The sequence below is a fragment of the Panthera pardus genome, unplaced genomic scaffold, assembly GCF_024362965.1.
Source record: "Panthera pardus isolate Hobbes unplaced genomic scaffold, ASM2436296v1 HiC_scaffold_10, whole genome shotgun sequence".
NCBI classification, from domain to species: Eukaryota; Metazoa; Chordata; class Mammalia; order Carnivora; family Felidae; genus Panthera; species Panthera pardus.
Genome location: NW_026526655.1, coordinates 78,127,056 through 78,146,318, shown reverse-complemented (window position 1 = coordinate 78,146,318; position 19,263 = coordinate 78,127,056). Strand labels below are relative to the sequence as shown.

Genomic DNA, 19,263 nt, shown 5'->3' with positions numbered 1-19,263 from the left:
AGAGGAGAAGAAGCAGTGCGGAGCCCAGCATGGGGCTTGAGCTCACAAAATGTGAGATCATGACCTGAGCTGAAATCAAGATTAGGATGCTTAACTGAGCCACCCGGAAGCCCCAGAGTAGTACTTTTTTTTTTTTTTTTTTTTTTTTTTAGGACTAGTACTTTTAATATACATGCTGTAAGTAGTTCTGTCCAGGAATTATAATCAACTTCATGGAGTTCCTTCAGTTTGAAAAGCTTCTGATCTTTTGTGCCTGTCATTCTTTGACATCTATTTAATAGTTAACGTTAAGTCCCTCTTGTGGCTAAGACCAAATTCCTAGCATATTGCAGTATCAAGGGCTATTCTTGTTTTTGAGCCGCTCATTTAGTTCTGTTTTATGATTGAGATGTTTCTAGCTTCTGAACATTTCCGGAGATGACTGACATAATAAATTGAATCAAGGATGAAGCCAATTCATTTGAAGAGTATCATTTATTCTGCAGAGTGATGAAGTGAGACTCTGCCATCATAATTTCATGATACAGAACATTACAAAATGGTAAAAATTTCTAAGGGAAATGGTGTGTTGGGTGACCCATTCTCTTAGAAAGGCACAAATTGAAAACAACTCACTCAGTTTCTTCCTTACAGTGAAAAATGATTGAAACTGTGAACTTGAACTTTTTTTTAGTGAATGTATGAACCTTGTAATTTGAGGCCACTGTGTATTAAGGATATGATATATTGCTATCTGCAACCGTGTGGGGCAAATTGGCAAATATGTTATCCTCTTCTGTGGCAGTTTTTGTAAAATTGTGTGTGTTGCTTACTTATATTAATTAAAGAATGATCACTAAAGTAACAGAGAGAAAAATGAAAGCCCAAAATGACTAGAAGGATACAACCAAAATTTTAGATAATTTACCTGGGTTTTGGAATTATAGGTTCTATTTTCTTTCTTTCTTTCTTTCTTTCTTTCTTTCTTTCTTTCTTTCTTTCTTTAATTCTCTATTCAGTAATGAATGACTGTAACTCTCAAGAAAAACTGTGTTTAAGAGAAGCATAAATATAAGTTTAGGAAATAACACATTGAGCATTAATAAAAATACTATTGAACTTTTACAGTATGCCAAAACTTTAATTTTTTAGATGTGTTATTTCACCTAGTATTACCGACTGTCCTGCATTCATCAATATAAATATCTTCTCAACCAAAATTCACGACAGTGTATATTAGAATTTTTATGTTACGAGATAGTGTAGGCACAATAGCAAGGCAGAAACAGTATGAATTATTAGGGGGATTATCATTGTGCAGCTAACTTATTCATAAAAATCATTACAGGTCTCCCTAATACCTAGAAGCAGTAATGACAAGGAGACACTGGGACTTCTAAATCTCAAGAAATTGATCTGGGGGGATGTTTCTTAGGCTAATGAAGTCAAACTTTAGCTGGCATCAGAATCAGCTGAAAGACTTGTTAAAACTCATTTATTGGGCTTTACCTGTTCTAGAGTTTCTGATTTGGTAGGTGTGGGAATGGAGCCCACGAATTTGCATTTTTTTTAAGTTCATTTTTATTTATTTTGAAAGAATGGAGAAGGGACAGAGACAGAGAGAATCCCAAGCAGGCTCCAGCACAGAGCCTGATGTGGGGGCATGAACTCAAAAACTGTGGGATCATGCTCTGAGCCAAAGTCAGACACTTAACTGAGCCACCCAGGTGCCTCGAAGTTGCATTTTTAATAATTTTCTAGGTGATATTTATGCTGCTGGTTCATGAGAGCCACTGGTTTAATGTTTCCCAAACCAGCCTTATCAACAACAAAACCCTGCAGATTTTCTTTTTTTGAACTTAAAAGATTTCAAAATCTGCAGGTTTTTTAAATTTACAAGATCCTTATCTACTCAAAGTTGAAGTCACTTAATTGGCTGCATACTTTAATGTTTAATATAACATCAGGGCCCCATTTTTCTAGTTTCATGAGCAGTTCTATTTGTAAAGATTGATATTTTGTGACTTTAGTTCTTTCTTGGGGCATCTTCAGAGACTAAAGGGAAAATTGAGTTAAATTTTTTGATAGAATAAAGGTTATTTAACCTTGAAGTTACCATATTGGTCTTTTGGATCCTTTTATTAATCTAAGGTACATTATGAAATTTTTGTGATCTTTTCTATATCTCAATTTTGCTCTTTCATTATATTAGGAATAATCTTAATAGCACTTAGCAGTTACTTTTTAACTTTGCTAAAAATAAATTACGATGGAATCCTCTAGAACAGACAGTGGCCTGCAGACCAATCTGACCTGTTTTTTGTAAATTAATTTTGTTATAGCCTAGCTTTGTCCTTTCCTTTATATATTGTCTGTGGCTGTTTTCATGTTACAATAGCAGAGTTTAGTAGTTGTAACAGACCTTACAGCAAGTAAAACTCAAGATACTATTCTGACTCTTTTCAAAAAAATATAGTATTCTTATTCGCTTAGTCATTCAACAGAAAGGGCTTCAGGCAAAAATACAAACCGTCCTCTTTGCTAAATGATGTATTTTATTTTTCGTATTTTGTGATATTTGTCTGCCCTTATTTCATAGTGTTTGTAAATGGACAAATGCTGAAGGCAGCTATGTATAAAAAGTGATTGGAAAGAAATTTTAAAAATTCACTGGGTTGATGATTCAAATTGTTTATAATTCTAAAAATGGAAATGTTTTGCAAATTATGGAGCAAAGTAGATGGTTGGCCTCTCTTTGCCATGTGTTTTGTGTTTTGGTGATGCACGTGCAAAAAGAAAAAGCAAAACTAATGATAAGCTGAAACCACTTAAAGGTGTAGCTGAAGTCTGGAATCAGTATTTATAAGATAATTATGTTCCAGATTCATGCATGAAATTAGTAATCAGTTACTTGCACTTAAGAGTATATGGCCATTTCTAGGGTGTATCTTTTTAAAACCAAGGAAATTCAGAATGAAACTTTGGATTTGTTGTATTTATATTTTATTAAAATTTCTAACAAAGTTTTTTCATGGTCTTTTTAGTCTTCTGTAAATTGTTCATCAAATGACTTAAAATAAGGAAAGAAAGAAAAAAAAGATAAGGGAAAGGGTATTTTGGACCTTAGATGATAGTAATAACTATTTTGCCTATTATACTAAAGATTATATGCTTCCAAGAGTAATACAGGCTTAACAAGATATGACAAGTTAGTTATATAAAGATGAGTGGTCAATCCGTGGGGTTGCATTGTACTTTTCCCACTACTTTTGTGTATGTTTGAAATTGTCCATGATAAAGAAGTTTTCTAAAAGTTTCCCATGTGAATTGGATGATTTAACATGGTTGGAAACTACAGATGTTACTTATTTTTCAAGTTTTGGTCACTTCATCCTTCAGAATGTTTCCTTCCACTTTCCTTGCCTTTTTCAGCAAGAATGGGAGTGAAATTGCTACATGCTGAGCTGCAGGGGCAGTTGGGTAGAGACCTTTATCAGGTGGCACTGGAAGGGGAGGAAAGAATGCTTTCATCTGCTCCTGTATTTGGAAATAATAAGTTTGAAGATCAAAGGCTATCTGGCTTTCTGTCTTAACATGCAGAGACACACGTTGGTTAAGGGATTTGAAGACTTGAGCTATCGGTAGACTGTGTTGAATTTTAGAGAAAATACTAAATTATTTAAAATGTTTTCGCCCTCCTAAGTTAGAAAACTATAGAATCTGATAAAGTTGCAAAACTTTGCTTAACATTTAAAAATAGTTGATTAATTTTAGGCATGAGTACATCTAAGGTTTTATTAGTAACCAGCTATAGTTTTTACAACTTTTAAAATTACCTAAATACTAATTTTAATTTTTAATTTCATAAGTTATAGAAATAATATAGTCTCACTTGGAAAGAAATTCCAACAATTAAAGCAAAGATTCCCACTAATGTACTTGTATATTTTTTCAGATCTTTTTCTATTCATTTATATGTGTAGGATCATTCAAAATGTGGTTTTGTCATTGTCATAGAAAGAACATAATTGCAATCATGCAGCTTTATTAAAATGTCTTGGAGATTAATCTGTATCTTTATATATAGTTCTACCTCATTCTTTTTTGTTACTGCACTGTAGCATTTCATAGTATACAATTTTATCTAAAATTTTCAAATTGTCGGAAGCTCTGAAATAGGACTTGGACATTATCAGCATGCTGTGACGTTTACTCATTCATTGTTTGCTTATGGCACAAATAAGTTTTTATGAAGAATGTACTTGCATAACAGTGTTTTAATAAATTTTTCCCAATATCGGATCATGGGAGGTGTTTTGTTTGTTTGTTTTTCTAGTTGTTTCTGTTTACATTATAATGTGCAAACTATTGCCTTCACGTATCTGATTTCATAAAGCTTCTGAAAGTCACCTCATCCCTGTAAGCCTGAAAGTGCTAAATAAAATATTTAAAACATACAATAATCTTTCTTTGTTGGCAGCTTTTATAGAAATACAGAACTGCCAGCATATTTTTAGAGTAGTAACTGCACTTTGACGCCAAAATCATTTATTTTAAAAAGTGAGCCAAAACAAAATATACCATGAGATAAGTGAATATAAAACTCCAGCAAAAAGATGGGGATAGGAATTTTCCACCTACCCCCATCTTTGCTTTAGGTAAAAACATTGAAGCCCAGACGTTTCAATTGGTGGAAAGATGAATTTCCATCAACTGATGAAAATTGAACTATAGATAAGAACAAAGGATGTATGTATTTATTTAAAGGCCTATATCCTTTGATACACCAGTTCTTTGGAAATTTGTTGCAGATATCCTTGTATAACTGTACAGTTTAAGGATATTACTTGCAACATAGTTTTTAATAGTGGAATAATAAAAATATATAATAGAACTGTAGCTATATATACTGATATGAAAGGTCTCCAACATTGTTATGTGAGAAGAGCAAAGTGCAGGACAGCTTTTCTGGTGAGAATCCTATTTGTGGAAAATGGAATCTACATGTATTGTATATTGTACATAACTAGCTCCATATATATATTTACATTACCTAGAAAACTATAACTTAGAAAATATGCACAACTTAGCTGATTGCTTTTAGGAGTAGAATTGGTGAATTGAGGTAGGAAGACTCTAACTTAGTTTTTATATGCTTTTGTACTTTTTAAAAATTATGTTAACTTTAGGTAAAATGGGTTTAACGTAACATTAGTTGTCAAGTTTTTAGCATGAGGGGTTCTGGAGGAAGGGACTTGCTGCAGATTTAGTTGTGTAGTTACCAACTTGTGTGGATTTTCTGCTTGTTCATAAACAAATTGAGTCATTTTCTGAAGTATAAGCACTTGTAGACCATAATATTGCAATGTACTTTTTTAGGCATATCATTATGAATTGGCTTTTGTCAGTGATGTAACTCTTGATTCGTTCAAAGTGAATATAAAGTAAAACTACGCAAGGTGAGGTAAGCACTTAGGTTGTAGAATAGTGGTCAGTTTTGAAAATTGAAGAATATTCTTATATTAATTTTGACGAGTGTTCTATTTCACTTGAGTGAAAAGGCTTGATGGGCTTTAGAGAGCCTCACATTTTATTACTTTTTTACCTGTTATTTTGTGTCTTTCTCACATTTTTTAGATATTTAGAAGTTTCCATTATTCTACAACAGTCCCCAGATAGTTGAATTTTCATAATTACTGTCTTTGTTCTGCAGACTTTATTTATTATAAGATGTTAAACTTAGTGTAAACCTGTCAGTTGTTTTATCCCCTTTAGCAGTATTCATCTAAATAATAACAAATAATAGCTATTTGGCAGAATAACCATCCTTAAGTTGTAGCTGTGTGTACAGCTATAAGTAATCTTATAATTTTTATTTTGGTCTTCTATCTCACTGGGTTGGCAGGAACATTGTACCTCAGTCTTTGCTAAGGTTCTGTCTACCCAGTCCTAGGTTCAGTTAAGGTTCTAAAGTCTGACACTGTGCCAGGACATTGGGGTGGGATGCAATCTAGTCCTCAAAGCATTTGCTCAAATGAGTTACTGCGGAAGCATCTTGCTTTCTGGTCAGGATGGCCTTTCAGATGTAGCACTTTTTTTTTTTTTTTAAATCTTTTTATTTATTTTTGAGAGAGAAAGTGAGTGCGAGCGGAGGAGGAACAGAGAGAGAGGGAGACACAGAATCTGAAGCAGGCTCCAGGCTGTGTTCTGTCAGCACAGAGCCCAACACCGGGCTCTAACTCGGAAACCTCCAGTTCATGACCTGAGCCGAAGTCGGACAGTTAACCAACTGAGCCACCCAGGTGCTCCTCAGATGTAGCACTTTTGTAGCCACATGACCATCTGCTGTTTCTGTGCCCCACTTAGGAGAGAGACATCTGCAGGCTTGGCTCTGGATCCATCTGCCAAGCTGCTGTATATAGCTACAATCCCTCTGTGGTGGTGTGTGGCCTCCTCTCCTGGCTCTGCCAGGAAGTGCCAGCAGTACTGTCCCCTGTCCGTACACGCACACACACCACTTTCTTCAAACCAGGAGAGTCTTCCTAACCTGTGCATAAAGCCCTCGCTCTCTTTCTCCCCGTTCTACACAAAGGTTTTGTCTATACCCGATCAACTCATCTTTGCGGTCTATTCAAGACATTTTGTGTTTGTCTACCCTCTTATATTTATCCTCCTTGTTCCCTGAATCATTTTGCAACATAAAAACCAAAGAGACACTGAGGCTGTTTCTCTTTGTCACATCTTTCTGTGGCAGTGAACACACAGTTCCTTATCTCCTTAAAAGGGGGTAAAGGAAAGGGAACTAGTGAGAAGAGATTAAGGTTAATCTTTCAAAAATACTTTGCCACAGTATTTCTTAATACTTCATTTCTCTGAGTTTGTCTTTTAGCAGTTTTATCGGACTGTTAACCGGACTTCGTATGGTTTATAAACAGTCCAGTGCACGTATTTCTTAACCGCTTCTTGCCAAAAGGCATCTTGGTTGTGCATTTTGTGCAGCCAGGAAATTGGTAATTCATATATCATGCTCAACCATAGTCTTCACAGCCTTTCCTCCCTCCCTATACTACCTCAGTAGGTACAGCCCGGGACACACAATCAGTAGTGGTAGCTTAATAAACTCTCTTAAGGAGGCAGTTTGAGTATGTATCTAAAAACCTTCAAATTAATTTATTCCCTCTACTGTTGCTTTGTTCATTGCCCCCATTCTTCCAGTTCTCAACCTTTTCCCCCTTCCTTGAGTCGAAGATAATACCATGCTTTTGACTTAAGAATTCTTTGAGAAAATCTTCCAGTCTTCCCCTCTGAAAATAAAATTTAGGATCCCAACTCATTTGTAAATTGTGAGTTAACTTTTGTCCATATACTGAGAAAATTGAATCAGCTTAGGTTAATAATGTTTATAGGAAAGGTATCAAGAGTATACACTTTAAAATTCTTATGTCAAAAGTGCATAGTATGGAAAGAAAGGAAACACTTATTGCAGGTAATAAAAGATAGCAAGCTGTGATTCATAGAGCTAAATGAAAAATGTCAAGACATTTTAACAGTGAAGTATTTTAACTATTTCTGTAGTCCAATTTTGTAAAACTGAAGATATATTAAGTTGAATTTGTACTCTTTTCCACATATTAAATGATAATTGAAATATCAAACTATTAAATTATTTACATTTTAATTATTTTATATTTTATTCAATTATAATTTAAATATTGAATGATATGACTTCTAATTGTGCTTTAGTATTTTACACTTTACATGGTTTAGCTTGTACTAAGCTCAAGTCTCTTGTATCACCTACACGCAATTCAGAAGTTCAGAAATACACATGATCTTCTGAACATGAAGATACTGGTTTAATTTAAATTGCTTTGCTGTTAATAATTAAAGTTTTCTTCCTCTTTTCCCATTAAGGATTCTGGACTCTACTTATAATCTCTCTATCTGCCGGATTCTCCTGTTGTAGCTTTTCTTGGACAGTGACTTATTTTGACTCTTTTGAACCAGGAATGTTTCCTCCTACTCCTCTTTCACCTGCCAGGTTCAAGTAAGTATTCCTGCTTCTTTTTTAACCCATTCCAACCCTGTTGAAATGCTAAAATATATAGAAGCAAGAGGATGCTTATTTGTAAGATAACATGTTGAGTTCCCAGTCTCTATAAAATATAAATGACTTTAAAGTTTCCAGATTGGCTCAGCCTTTAAATAAATGGAGACTCTTTTAAACTCCTTACCTAGATAATGCAGTGGTTTTTTAAAAAATGAAATTCAAGAGTTGATCTATGAAGTAAGAAATTTTGATGGATGTTTGTCCTCTCGGGCTAGAATCATTTAAACAGTTTATGAAAGCTAAATTTATATCAGCATAGTGAGAGTTTTACTAGATGCATCTATAAATGGTCAGATTTTTATCAACTTAAGTTGGATTGGACTTTTCCCCAGATTTCAGTTTTCTGTAATAATTACCAAGCGTTTATGGCACCCAATTTAAATGTCTAGATCAGATTAAGTGCATTTCATAGTGAAGCAATATTAGATTTCTTTGGTCTGTGTTTTCTGTAGTTCAAAGACTTTCACAAAATTCAGTTCTAACCTAGTTTTAATCTAGTTGATTTATGTCAAGAAAGCTCGGGTATTAAATACTATAAATTTCCAAATATGAGTTTCTAAGACGTCTAGTGTATTCTACAGACTGAGGGGTTGGGGAAAAGGTGAAGAGTAGAAGAAAAACTCTGGTTTAAAATTCATGTGTTATCAGAGTATTATGGTTGTTATTGTTGCTATTATAACTACCCGCACCAGTTTACCTTATGGACAGTTTCTAGAGATCAAATAAAATGTATTTGAGAGACTCTGTAAATAGGAAGTTTTATACTAATGATATTTATTTATTAAATGCTTATTTTAGAGAGAGAGACTGAGAGAACGTGAGTGGGGGAGGGACAGAGAGAGAAGGGGACAGAGGATCCAAGCTCTGTGCTGAGAGCACACAGCCCAGCATGGGGCTCAGACTCACACACCATAAGATCATGACCTGAGCTGAAGTCAGATGCTTAACTGACTAAGCTTCCTGCCCCTACTAATGATATTTATTAGTAATTGTTATTACCAGCTTTCTTTATTAGTAAGCTCATATTTTTCTGTATTATAAATCTGTCTTTAAAACTTGTGGCTTTACTTCAGATGAAATTTGTTTGTGTATCTTAAATGTCTTAATAAATCCCTATCTGTACATGAAACATAAATCATACTTGGCAATACATTTTGTATGTGTGTGTTCAAAGTGGATAATGAGTAATAATTGAATAAGTTGTTCCTAATAGTGCAATGCCATCCCATAGTTTACGTGACTACCATTCATTTGCAAAGTTTATTTTCCTGTGTGATACTGTGTTCAGTTCAAATTCATATTCTTGAGGCTTGATGACATTAATTACTTGGTAATAAGAGGTATGCATCTAATGTCAGTAATATAATGAGACTCCTTTTATAAGCCACCAAAAAAACATCTTATTTTTGCCTTTTATTTCTTTATATCACACTTCCCTCAGGATTTTCAGCCTTATATTTGTAGCTATTTAGTAGATCTTGTAGCCTGGATATCAGAAAACACCTTGCACTTAAAATTACTTACACTCTAGCTTGTCTTAAAGACATCACTCCATCCAGTTATCAAGGCTTGAAACCCATATTCACTGTATTTATTTATCCTTTGCCAAGTCTAGCCATTCCTGTTTTTTGAAATGTTACTGGAATACTTTGTCTTTGCACCCTCAGTGTTTTTGCCCTTTTTAAGGCCTTAGCCTGTGCACTTCACTCCTTGGTCTCCTCTACTCCAAACTTTCACTCTTCATATTCGTCCTGTATTTTGTTACCTCTGTAAAAACAGATCTCTGTCGCAGCTCTTCCCTTGCTTAAAAGTCTTCAGTGACTTTCCCATTGCCTTCAAAATGATGTCCAACTCCCAAGTACAGCATAACAGTCTGTCCTCAAATGATCCTTCCTTACTTTTCCAACTTTATCTTCAGCTATTTCTCCAGTGCACCCTTTTCTATAGCCATATATCAGATTACCCTGGCATTCCCTGAATAAACTGTACTTTTGAGATGCCATGACTTTACTCTTACGGTTTTCTCTTCCTGAAATACTGTTTTCCCTCACAGATTCTCTTTTACCCATACAAGAATTCACAGGCCTCATAGATAGAAGCTTTTGGAGTTACAGAAAAGCATTTCAGTGTTCTCTGAAATACCTGGAATGCTCAGAGCATTTAGTTTCTTAAAAAGTATCTTTGCTTTTTTTATTAAACTAGAACCAGTAACAATGGACCTCAGTTTTCAGTGTTATTAGTCATTCAATTTTAATATGAGATAGTGCCAGATTAGAGACTTAGATGGTATGTTTGTTAACACAGTCCTAAAAACCACAGTTTTGAAATATACATTGTATGTACATATGTATATATTTAAATTCCTTTCCACATGTATGTTAGGTAATTTTATATATGCTAAATCAGCTATTAAATATATCAAGACCATGGTGAAAATGTAATTTAATATTATCACGTGTTGATACAGATAAGGCATATAATAAATTTAGTGATAGGGGATTGCATATTAACAGAAACCACATACCAAAAAATGCATATAATTCAATGATAATTGGTGAAACGGGGTTTTATAGTGAAAACCCTGCCCTCTAGTGCTTGTGGAAAATAATGCAATTACTGTGCTTCAGAAATGTCAGAATAAGTTTATTCTCTGTGTCACCAGTAGAGTGAGAACTTGTACAGGGAAACAACTTTTCTCCTTTGAGAAAGTTTAAATCTTCAGACTCTATTTTCTTAGAAATCAGATTAATGTATTTCATTAATTTGCAATATCAGACTTTTATACAAATATATTTGTAACAGGCTCTGTATTCTTTTATAACTTAAGCAATGATGTTAATATAAATATTTTTCGTGATTATATGAAAGTACAAGTCCTTAGTTGAAAATTCAAAGACAAAGGCCCCCCAGAGGCCCCGCCTCCTAATTCCATCACATTGGGGGCTAAAGTTTGTAACATAAATGGAGAAGAGAATGTGGATGGGGGTACAAACATAGTCCATAGCACATATAATTTAGAAATTTTCACTTTTACATAAGCACAAGACCTTTAGGAAATAAAAGATAAAGAATTTTGCAAGGGATATTTTTAGACAGGTATTTAATAGACTTCAAAAGGCATATTTTAAAATAATGCCTTTATTTATTTTTTTAAGTTTATTTTCAGAGAGAGAGGGGGAGAGAGAATCCCAAGCAGGCTCCGAGCCGTGAGTGCAGAGCCTGAGGCGAGGCTCAATCCCATGAACTGTGAGATCATGACCTAAGCCAAAATCAAGAATTGGATGCTTAACTGACTAAGCCACCCAGGCGTCGCTCAAAAGGCATATTTTGAGGGGTGCCTGGGTGGCTCAGTCCATTGAACGCCCAACTTCAGCTCAGGTCATGATCTCACGGTTCGTGGGTTCAAGCCCCGCGTCAGGCTCTGTGCTGACAGCTCAGAGCCTGGAGCCTGCTTTGGATGCTGTGTCTTGCTCTCCCTCTGCCTCTCCCCCACTCATGCTCGCTCTCTCTGTCTCTCAAAATTGAATAAATGTTAAAAAAAAATTTATTTTGAAGGCATATTTTGAAGAAAGATTGTTATACTGACTTTGCAAACTTTGCTGAGTTAAAAGGTATACTGCAATGTTAACACACACAGAGTTGTTTATTAGAAAACGATTATTTTCTTTGTGTATTTGGAACAATTATACTTTTAAATTATTTTCTTCTGAAAATATGTTACTATGTTAAATAATGAGGCAGTAAGTTTAGATTCTTTGAAGTATCTATATAGGCTTTCCCCACTTCTTGCTACTTTATAATTAATTTTTACTGTTCTATGCTACTTAATCAACATCTCCAGTTCACTTCACATTAGTTTTCATCATTCATTCATTCAGTTTGCTCAGTGGTTTCCAACCAGGCAAATATGACAGTGTGTATGTAAACAGTATTTCATATGTGATTATCCAATTTAATTACAGTTTGTAGGAGTTAATGCATCTAGGTATGTGACCTACCCATGCAAAGATACTGCATTTATTTGAGTTCTCCTGATTGGAAAGGAAGTTAGATATGGATAGATGTGCCTTAAAGCTGCAATTTTCCTAACAGTGAATGCATGTTCTAGGATTGCTAGGGAAATAATAAAGATTATGAGGGAACCAAGTCCCTGCTAAGCCACCCTTAGGTATTATCATTAGTTCAGGCACTTCATTTTTTAACAGATGAAGAAATTGAGGCCTGGGGAATTTAAGCAAGTTGCACAAAGTCAAATAATTTGCATGTAACATAGCTAACGCCTGACTCTATGTTTAGTGTTCTTTGCCATACTAGCTAAGCCCACCTACTTTGAATTATGAAATGAATCAAAAGGAGGTAATTCACTAATTGAAACAGCTTCATCTTATTGACAGTTGAAGCACTCATTGGAGCTTTTGCTTTGTGGCAGTTTTGCCCATGTGATACAGCCAAATCCAATCAAAACCTGTTCTTAACTTCTCACTGTCTTTGTTCTCCATTGTTTTTTCTTTAGTGACCAGTGTTTTCCACTTTAGACTACTCTGCACATTTCACATTACCTGTGCCCCATCTAGTGGTGCAATGATATAGCTGCAGGTTTATAGTTATTCAGCATGCTAAAAATAAAAACCATTTAATTAATTGTTGGGGCACCTGGGTAGCTCAGTTGAGCGTCAGACTTTGGCTCAGGTCATAATCTTGTGGTTCATGAGAGTTTGAGCCTCACATTGGGCTCTGGGATGACAGCTCAGAGCATGGAGCCTGCATCAGATTCTATGTCTCGCTTTCTCTCTGTGCCTTTCCAGGTCACGCCCCGTGTGTGTGTGTGTGTGTGTGTGTGTGTGTGTGTGTGTCTGTCTCTCTCAAAAATAAATAAACATTAAAAAAAATTAAAAATAAAACATTTAATTATTAAAATGTCCCACCTAGGATAGAAATGTTACTATATAGTCTAGAAATAAATTTAGAGGAAAAATGATAATGTAAGTGATGGATTTAACAAACAACACAGTGTAGAAAGCTTATTGGTTTTGTAATTATGAAATAAAATATTTGATAACAGTAATATGAAAAATAGTGAAAAAAGTCATTAAATTTGTACTACAGTAATTTAGTTAAGAGTCAGGGGTCAAGGGCCAACATTCTTTTTTTTTTTAACTTTATTTATTTATTTTAAGAGAGCCTGAGTGCTAGTGGGGGAGGGGCAGAGAGAGAGAGAGGGAGAGAGAATTCCAAGCCAGCTATGCACTATCAGCATGAAGCCCAGTGTGTGGCTTGAACCCATGAACTGCAAGATCATGACCTGAGCCAAAACCAAGAACCAGATGTTTAACCATCTGAACCACCCAGGTACCACTGAAAGGCCAACATTCTTTTTTTTTTTTTTTTTCCAATGTGTATTTATTTATTTTGAGAGTGAGCACCTTTTGTGTAAGCAGGGGAGGGGCAGAGAAAGAGGGAGAGAGAGAATCCCAAGCAAGCCCTGCACTGTCAGCATGGAATGGGCCAACATTCTTAAGTTAAAAGTGTTACTTCATTGCAGTCAATAGTGTTAATTAACAAAAATCTTATTGTTGGCATGAAAAAATGCACAGATAAAAATTAAAATTTAACAGCATGTGACTGTAACTTACAAGCCAACAAGTTAAACTTTGTAGGGATAGGATTATTATTTTGTGGTAGAAATACCCACAGAGACTTATTTTCAAGGAGAAAAAAAATCAATACGTATGTGTAAAGTTATTAAGGATGGGCTAACTGTGTTATAGAAATCAAATATTACTGGAAATTTCTAACCTCATGATGGTCAAAGGTAGTATGAAGTAAGATTTCTGGTGAATTGGCTAGCTGAGTCCAAAGTCTGGATTATTGAATATCTTGTTGAGAACCTGCTTTTAAGTAATTTTTCTTCTTGTTGAGAAATATTGTGTAAATAACATTTTATGCATTCACAACATTGTAGATTTTGGAAAAAGTATCAGATCTTCATAAATCTATATCATCTTGAATCTTATAAGTGAAGATGAGTCTTTGTGAGGATAGAATGAATTGGTTGTAATTATGGCTTATTTGATGTGGGGTTCATGGTCAAAAAAGTAGGGACACTTTGAATTATTGGTATTATGTAATGATTTCTAAGAATGTGCCAGCAAAAAGAGTAGTGTCTTTTCTCTAAAGCTGCTTTAAATATCATCTTAGAATTTGGCATTATTTCATAGTTAATATACAAACCAGGGACTATATGTTACCTTCTGGAACTGTTAGTCGTTTTTGTCAAGATGACTGTAAGTTATCCACCTTGTTACATCATTTTCCCGTCACAAATGATATTTGGTAAATATCAAGATAGTTTGAAAAATCACATGCTTTTAATTTAATTAAAAATTAATTTATTTGGGGGCACCTGAGTGGCTCAGTCTGTTAAGCATCTGACTTCGGCTCAGGTCATGATCTCACGGTTGGTGGGTTCGAGCCCCGCATCAGACTCTGCTGACAGCTGAGAGCCTGGAGCCTGCTTTGGATTCTGTGTCTCCCTCTCTCCCCGCCCCACCCCTGCTCACACTCTGTGTCTTCTTCTCTCTCTCAAAAATAAACATTAAAAAAATGTTTTAATTAATTTATTTCTACAAAGTCTTCTTTTTTTTTTAAAGTATATTAACTTACAGTGCTATTTGGAATCTGCAAAGTAAATTAGAAGTAAGAAAAAAAAAAGGAACAGTTGGTTTTTGTTTGAATTGCTTTCTGATAAACTGTTTTTGGTCATTGTTTTACCAAAAGAACACATGATCTGTTACTTATTTTCTATGTATGGTGTCCTGGATATAACTAGATGCTGAAATACTTAAATTTTCATTATGTTTGTATATGAGTATGTGTTGTTGTAGATGTGAAGCAGACAATGAGTAAAATATTCCTCCAGGATTGACATTCCTGTATTATAATATTCTTTCTCTATTCAAAACTAGATTTATTTTTCTGTTATTAAAGAGTTTTCTCTAACTTCTTGTTCTTCTTGTCCTTGGGGGCTTTAATTCTTGAGGGTTAAGATATGGACAGATAGAACAATAGAAATGAGATTATGAGTCTTGGGCAGTAGTAGAAGTCTTAGAGGTAAAGAAAAGTGGGTGATTTAGTATTTAAATTAGAAGTTCCTTTTCCAACCACACTTAATTGAGTACAGTAAGTTGACTCTTCTTTCATACAGATTTTGGAGAGCTTGCTTTGTTGAGTCAGATTCTTTATTGCCTTGGACTAATGAAACATGTCAGATGGCTAATTGCAATAGGAGAGAAAAGCTAGTGACAAAAGAGATAGATCAAGAACTTGGCCTTGATATTTGAATATTATTAAGTTTCATTATCTAGGCACTATTTGGAGTCATCCCTATGATCACTATTAATGAATATATTGATGGTCCTGCACTATGGCTTCTTGAGGTGAAGAGTTAAAGTCATGCGTGTCTTATAAAATATATTCCATTACTGTTTTGAATGGATACTTAAATAGACGTAACAAAGTCCATAAGAAATCATATTAACTATTCTTGATTTCCTTGTAATATAGCAATGAGTATTTGCTTTGTACATGTTTGCTATGGGTTTTGCTTATGGTAATTTACAATGTTTTATGTATGGGCTACTGAAAAGGCAAGTATCCATATGCATAGAACATCACTGATGAGAATTACCTAATACTTGCCAGTTTTGTTCTTGGAACTTTTTATGTGTCAACAGTCTTTGTAAATTATAAGAGGCAGCCTGGTATATGAAAGGGCTTACTGGCAGAAGAACTTTTGAGCAAGTCAGTCAGTGTCTCTAAGCCTTAATTTCCTCCTCTCTAAAATGAGATAAAAACAATCATATCTGTCCTCCTAGGCAATGAATGTAAGTTTACTGATTAAAGCAACAGATACATTAGGTGAAAAAGCAGTCATGGTGCCAGAGTATTTCTTTTCTTAATTGAGATCCTTCAAGCTGAATGTGGACTTGGCCTGCTACCGGCTGCCAATTATATTGTTTTTGGTAATTTTTATTTATTTTGAGATTTTATCCCTTCCATTCTTTTCTTCCCTTTTTATTCTTTTGATATAGGTACTCTTTCTTTCATGAAATAATGCTGATATTAGATGGTAATGGTTTTCTTTTTTTTCCTTATGTTTATTTTTGAGAGAGAGAGCACGTGTACAGAGCGGGAGAAGGGCAGAGAGTGAGGGGGACAGAAGATCTCAAGTGGGCTCTTTTCTGACAGCAGAAAGCCTGATGTAGGGCTCAAACTCACAAACTGTGAGATCATGACCTGAGCCAAAGTCGGACTCTCAACCAACTGAGCCACCCAGGTGGCCCTAGATGGTAATGGTTTTCAAACACAGTTCTTGGCAAAATAAATTGGCAAAACATGGTGTCATTTACTTCCTTTTTTCAAAAAAAATTTTTGAAACTGACTCATGAAGTCTAAAAGCTTGGGAATCCTGTTATTCTTTATCTTTTGTACTATTTTCCCAGCTTTTTATGGAATATGGACTTTGTTTAATCAAGATAGTGCTTAGCACAGATGGATGTTTGAGGGCATTTTTTCTACCTCAACACACTGGTAAATAAAGTTAAAATGTCTGACATTCAATTTGCAGCCAAGTAGACTGCTATATATGTATATAAGTAAAATAAACTGTCGCTTAATATGTACTTCATCCAACCAGATAATACTTGTATTTCCCTTAGACTGATTTTCAAGGAATTGTAGTACAATTAGAGATTTTAAAATGTATATATATGAAATTTCATTTTAAAGAACTTTTCTCATCTTTAGGATCTTTCAGTGCTCATAGGTCATTACATTAGTTATTATTGCACTGGCAAAGCATAGGATTGGGACTCAACTAAAATTTCCAGTTGGTAAAATTCTAGATAAAAGACTTTACTGTATATATGGAAGCATACTTACTGCAGAATGGAGACCCAGAAGGGATTAAAGACCTCATGCAGACCATCCTTATGCTATAGAAGTGGAAGTAGGACCATAGAAGTTGGCAGTATGGCTAGGAAACTAAAATGCTAAGGAGAATAAAGTCTTTTTAAAAATGAAGACCGCCTAGGGGCACTTGGGTGGCTCAGTCTGTTAAGTATCTGACTTTGGCTTAGGTCATGATCTCATGGTTTATGTGGTCAAGCCCTGCATCGGGCTCTGTCCTGACAGCTCAGAGCCTGGAGCCTGCTTTGGATTCTGTATCTCCCTCTCTCTGCCCCTTCCCCACGTTCTCTCTCTCTCTCTCAAAAATAAATAAACATGAAAAAAAATATTTAAAAATTTAAAAAAAAAGAGGAAACCCTTAAAGTTGAAATTCTAAATTCTCTTATAACATAGTTTACTAATGTGTAGATTGATAAATGAGCAAATTTTTCCTTTAAGATGGTAGATATTTTATTAACTGATACTTATAATGCAAAACATTAGATTAATTACAAGGGTAATGGGGCAATGGAGCAAATGCTCAAAATGTGCACCATCAGCTCCTATGTATTTTTAAGAATGATACGTTACAGTTCAACATTAAGTATTTCCTCATTTTTTACATCTTTTAAGTGTTTATCCAGATAATTATTACCTTAGAATTATCATGAAATCCTGAAGTACATACACAGTCATGTTTCTAATGACTTTATATTTTATTTTATTATTTTTTTTAATGTTTATTTATTTATTTTGAGGGAGAGAGAGAATCCCAAGAAAGCTCAGCATCAGAGCAGAGCCTGATGTGGGGCTCAATATTGTGAACCATGATATCATGACCTGAGCTGAAATCGAGAGTCGGATGCTTAACAGACTGAGCCACCCAGGTCTCCCTAATGACTTTATATTTTAAAAGCATTTTGTATTTTTCAGTAATTTAGAAAATTATTGAGACAGTGATTGTATCTTAAAATTTCTCCTTACTGATTTTTTATTGTGATTATAGAATTCTTAAAAACTGATCATAAAACACAGAATTATATAATTTTGAAGGTAAAAGGCTTTCAGAGTCTGATTTTAAATAACCCTGAAATATAACTAGTGTTAACAGGCTAGTTTACCTCCATATTTAAAGAAAAAAATCTATACACATGCAAATATTTTCTTTTTTTACAAAACCATAATCATACAGCACATGTTATTGTTTTTAATTTTTTTAACGTTTATTCATTTTTTTTTAAACTGAGTTGAATTCTCAGCAGCTTTTTTTTCGTTTTGTTTTGTTTTTTTAAGTTTATTTATTTTTGAGACAGAGAGAGACAGAGCGTGAATGGGGGAGGGGCAGAGAGAGAGGGAGGCACAGAATCAGAAGCAGTCTCCAGGCTCTGAGCCATCAGCCCAGAGCCCTACGTGGGGCTCGAACTCACGGACCGCGAGATCGTGACCTGAGCTGAAGTCGGACGCTTAACCAACTGAGCCACCCAGGCGCCCCACGTTTATTCATTTTTTGATAGAGACAGCGTGAGTGGGGGAGGGGCAGAGAGAGAGGGAGACACAGAATCTGAAGCAGGCTCCAGGCTCTGAACTGGCAGCACAGAGCTCGATGCGGGGCTCAAACTCACGGAGTGAGAGATCATGACCTGAGCTGAAGTCGGACACTTAACCAACTGAGCCACCCAGGCGCCCCTAGCACATGTTATTTTTATAATTATTTCTGTATTAGTAAAATCTTGTGACTATATACGAATGTGAATATGTGTGTATATGGTTTATATTTGTGTATGCATTTGAAATATATCACTCTACCCAGATATAACTATACTTTAAAATCTGGTAAACTAACTAATAAGATAGTTTTAATTTGTTGGGATGAGCACTTGGGTGTTGTTATGGAAACCAATTTGACAATAAATTATATTTAAAAAAAAAGTTTTAATTTTATTCTTTGATGCTTCATTCCAAAAATATTTTGCCATCTTTTTATACTAATAGGTTATTTTGAATGTATGTATGTATACACACTTATACACCCAGTGTGTAGCCACTATGCTAGCAAGGTAAATATATAATAGGAAGAGAGAAATAAGAGAAATTTTTCTTCCCATGTAGTCTTTTGCTTGATTTCTTGAGTTCCCTGTCATATAATATTTTAAAGAAGTCATAAAATCTATTTAGAACATGATACCATAAACAAGTTTTATAATTATTCGTTCAACTTATTTCTTTAA

At 34.7% G+C, this 19,263-nt stretch overlaps 1 protein-coding gene across 2 annotated transcripts in view; it reads left to right on the top strand.

Annotated features, from left to right (window-relative positions):
* The window catches only part of ARL6IP6 (ADP ribosylation factor like GTPase 6 interacting protein 6), a 40,096-nt gene that overhangs the window by 5,146 nt on the left and 15,687 nt on the right, over window positions 1-19,263 (top strand). For both annotated transcript variants that reach the window (XM_019456616.2, XM_019456607.2), the window contains exon 3: window positions 7,894-8,026. In XM_019456616.2, coding sequence (XP_019312161.1) covers window positions 7,894-8,026 — 133 coding nt within the window. The remainder of the gene's footprint in view (window positions 1-7,893; window positions 8,027-19,263) is intronic.